Raw genomic sequence first — 3,550 nt, 5'->3', positions numbered from 1 at the left:
CCCAGACTCCGTATTTCCCTAGAATTAGAAATGACCCCCCCCCCCCAATATTTCAGTTTTTTCCTATTACCATCCTAGCCCCCTGTATCTACCTGAGGCTGCACTTCACCCTAACTACTGGTGTCTCGGGGCGGCTGACCAATGCTGTGGGGGGTCCCCTCAGTGACCAATGTTGTGGAGGGGGTCCCGCAGTGACCAATCTTGTGGGGGGGCCCCGCAGTGACCAATGTTGTGGGGGGTCCCCTCAGTGACCAATGTTGTGGAGGGGGTCCCCTCAGTGACCAATGTTGTGGAGGGGGTCCCCTCAGTGACCAATGTTGTGGAGGGGGTCCCGCAGTGACCAATGTTGTGGGGAGGGGCCCGCAGTGACAATCTTTTGGGGGGGCCCCGCAGTGACCAATGTTGAGGAGGGGCCCCGCAGTGACCAATGTTGAGGAGGGGCCCCGCACTGACCAATATTGTGGAGGGGGTCCCTGCTGTGACCAATCTTGTGGAGGGGGTCCCCGCAGTGACCAATCTTGTGGGGGGGCCCCGCAGTTACCAATCTTGTGGGGAGGGGCCCCGCAGTGACCAATCTTTTGGGGGGGCCCCGCAGTGACCAATGTTGAGGAGGGGCCCCGCAGTGACCAATGTTGTGGAGGGTCCCCGCAGTGACCAATGTTGTGGAGGGTCCCCGCAGTGACCAATGTTGTGGAGGGGGTCCCCGCACTGACCAATCTTTTGGGGGGGCCCTGCAGTGACCAATGTTGAGGAGGGGCCCCGCAGTGACCAATGTTGTGGAGGGGCCCCGCGGTGACCAATCTTTTGGGGGGCCCTGCAGTGACCAATGTTGTGGAGGGGCCCCGCAGTGACCAATCTTGTGGAGGGGCCCCGCAGTGACCAATCTTGTGGAGGGGGTCCCCGCAGTGACCAATCTTTTGGGGGGTCCCCGCAGTGACCAATCTTGTGGAGGGGGTCCCCTCAGTGACCAATCTTGTCGGGGGGGGGTCCCCGTAGCGGGTAAGACACATATACAATGGATTCTATATAGTCATGTTATACACACAGTGCCCACCGGGTGTCACTGTTACTCTACACAGACAACACGCACGCGCCCGCCACGAGGGCGTCTACACGTCTACCACACACAGGGCGCCACCTTTTGGTCATACCACCTAGAAATAAAGCACGTGGTTCTCTAGAGCTACTCACTGACACGTCTCTGGGGCCCCTCTACCACAGAGAGACCCCCCCAGAGCTAAACGGGCCCTATCCTGCGATTGGGGGCCACAGTCTGTCCTTTCATGCTGCGGTCCGTCACGTGACCGCTAGACGTCCAGCACGTGGTTGAGGTAGGAGATGTAGCAGATGGCCAGGCGCAGGATCTCGATCTTGGAGAGTTTCTTGTCCGGCGGCAGGGTGGGCAGCAGGCGCCGCAGCTCGGCGAACGCCACGTTGAAGGCCTCCACGCGGATTCGCTCTCTGGTGGCGTGAGCGCAGCGGTACTTGGCGGTGGCCCGCCTCCTGCGTCTCTTCTCTTCGCGGCTGAGCTGCGGGGGGAGGCACGGCGCCTGGCGCTCGCTGCCCTCCGTTTCCGACACGCTGCCCCCCTTCACCTCGCTGACCGCCGAGTCCGATTCGGAATTCGCCGACAGCTGGTCGGAATCCATCGCCTCGGGGCGGAGCATCATCCTGGCAGCGGGGGCGGGGCTAGAGGGCGACAGAAAAGAGACAATCAGAGAAAATGATCAGAGACTGCGGACATAATACGATCAGAGACTGCGGACATAATACAGGAGGTGATCAGAGACTGCGGACACAGTACAGGAGGTGATCAGAGACTGCGGACACAGTACAGGAGGTGATCAGAGACTGCGGACATAATACAGGAGATGATCAGAGACTGCGGACATAATACATGAGGCGATCAGAGACTGCGGACATAATACAGGAGGCAATCAGAGACTGCGGACATAATACATGAGGCGATCAGAGACTGCGGACATAATACAGGAGGCAATCAGAGACTGCGGACATAATACATGAGATGATCAGAGACTGCAGACATAATACAGGAGATGATCAGAGACTGCAGACACAGTACAGGAGATGATCAGAGACTGCAGACATAATACATGAGGCGATCAGAGACTGCGGACATAGTACAGGAGATGATCAGAGACTGCAGACATAGTACAGGAGATGATCAGAGACTGCAGACATAATACAGGAGATGATCAGAGACTGCAGACATGATACAGGAGATGATCAGAGACTGCAGACATAGTACAGGAGATGGTGAGAGACTGCAGACATAATACAGGAGATGATCAGAGACTGCAGACATAATACAGGAGATGATCAGAGACTGCAGACATAGTACAGGAGATGGTCAGAGACTGCAGACATAGTACAGGAGATGGTCAGAGACTGCAGACATAGTACAGGAGATGGTCAGAGACTGCAGACATAGTACAGGAGATGGTCAGAGACTGCAGACATAGTACAGGAGATGATCAGAGACTGCAGACACAGTACAGGAGATGATCAGAGACTGCAGACACAGTACAGGAGATGATCAGAGACTGCAGACACAGTACAGGAGATGATCAGAGACTGCGGACATAATACAGGAGATGATCAGAGACTGCGGACATAATACAGGAGATGATCAGAGACTGCGGACATAATACAGGAGATGATCAGAGACTGCAGACACAGTACAGGAGATGATCAGAGACTGCAGACTTAATACAGGAGGCGATCAGAGACTGCGGACATGATACAGGAGATGATCAGAGACTGCAGACATAGTACAGGAGATGATCAGAGACTGCAGACATAATACAGGAGATGGTCAGAGACTGCAGACATAGTACAGGAGATGGTCAGAGACTGCAGACATAATACAGGAGATGATCAGAGACTGCAGACATAGTACAGGAGATGGTCAGAGACTGCAGACATAGTACAGGAGATGATCAGAGACTGCAGACATAATACAGGAGATGGTCAGAGACTGCAGACATAATACAGGAGATGATCAGAGACTGCAGACATAGTACAGGAGATGATCAGAGACTGCAGACATAATACAGGAGATGGTCAGAGACTGCAGACATAATACAGGAGATGATCAGAGACTGCAGACATAGTACAGGAGATGGTCAGAGACTGCAGACATAATACAGGAGATGATCAGAGACTGCAGACACAGTACAGGAGATGATCAGAGACTGCAGACATAGTACAGGAGATGATCAGAGACTGCAGACATAGTACAGGAGATGATCAGAGACTGCAGACATAGTACAGGAGATGATCAGAGACTGCAGACATAATACAGGAGACGGTCAGAGACTGCAGACATAATACAGGAGATGATCAGAGACTGCAGACACAGTACAGGAGATGGTCAGAGACTGCAGACATGATACAGGAGATGGTCAGAGACTGCAGACATAATACAGGAGATGATCAGAGACTGCAGACATAATACAGGAGATGATCAGAGACTGCAGACATAGTACAGGAGATGATCAGAGACTGCAGACATAATACAGGAGACGGT

General features: G+C 53.6%; 1 protein-coding gene across 1 annotated transcript; it reads right to left on the bottom strand.

The window, feature by feature from the left end:
- Nucleotides 1-962: 962 nt before the first annotated feature.
- NHLH2 (nescient helix-loop-helix 2) lies at nucleotides 963-1,688 on the bottom strand. Its single transcript, XM_040334155.1, has one exon. It carries the CDS (start codon nucleotides 1,668-1,670, stop codon nucleotides 1,308-1,310), a length of 363 nt encoding a protein of 120 aa, XP_040190089.1. The 5' UTR covers nucleotides 1,671-1,688; the 3' UTR covers nucleotides 963-1,307.
- Between the last annotated feature and the right edge of the window lie 1,862 nt (nucleotides 1,689-3,550).

The sequence above is a fragment of the Rana temporaria genome (assembly GCF_905171775.1).
Source record: "Rana temporaria chromosome 2 unlocalized genomic scaffold, aRanTem1.1 chr2k, whole genome shotgun sequence".
In the NCBI taxonomy this organism is placed as follows: domain Eukaryota; kingdom Metazoa; phylum Chordata; class Amphibia; order Anura; family Ranidae; genus Rana; species Rana temporaria.
This window is presented reverse-complemented; position numbering and strand designations above follow the sequence as displayed.

Excerpts from the sequence above, each read along its gene's own strand:
- NHLH2 (XM_040334155.1), bottom strand. The coding sequence starts at position 1,670 with ATGATGCTCCGCCCCGAGGCGATGGATTCCGACCAGCTGTCGGCGAAT.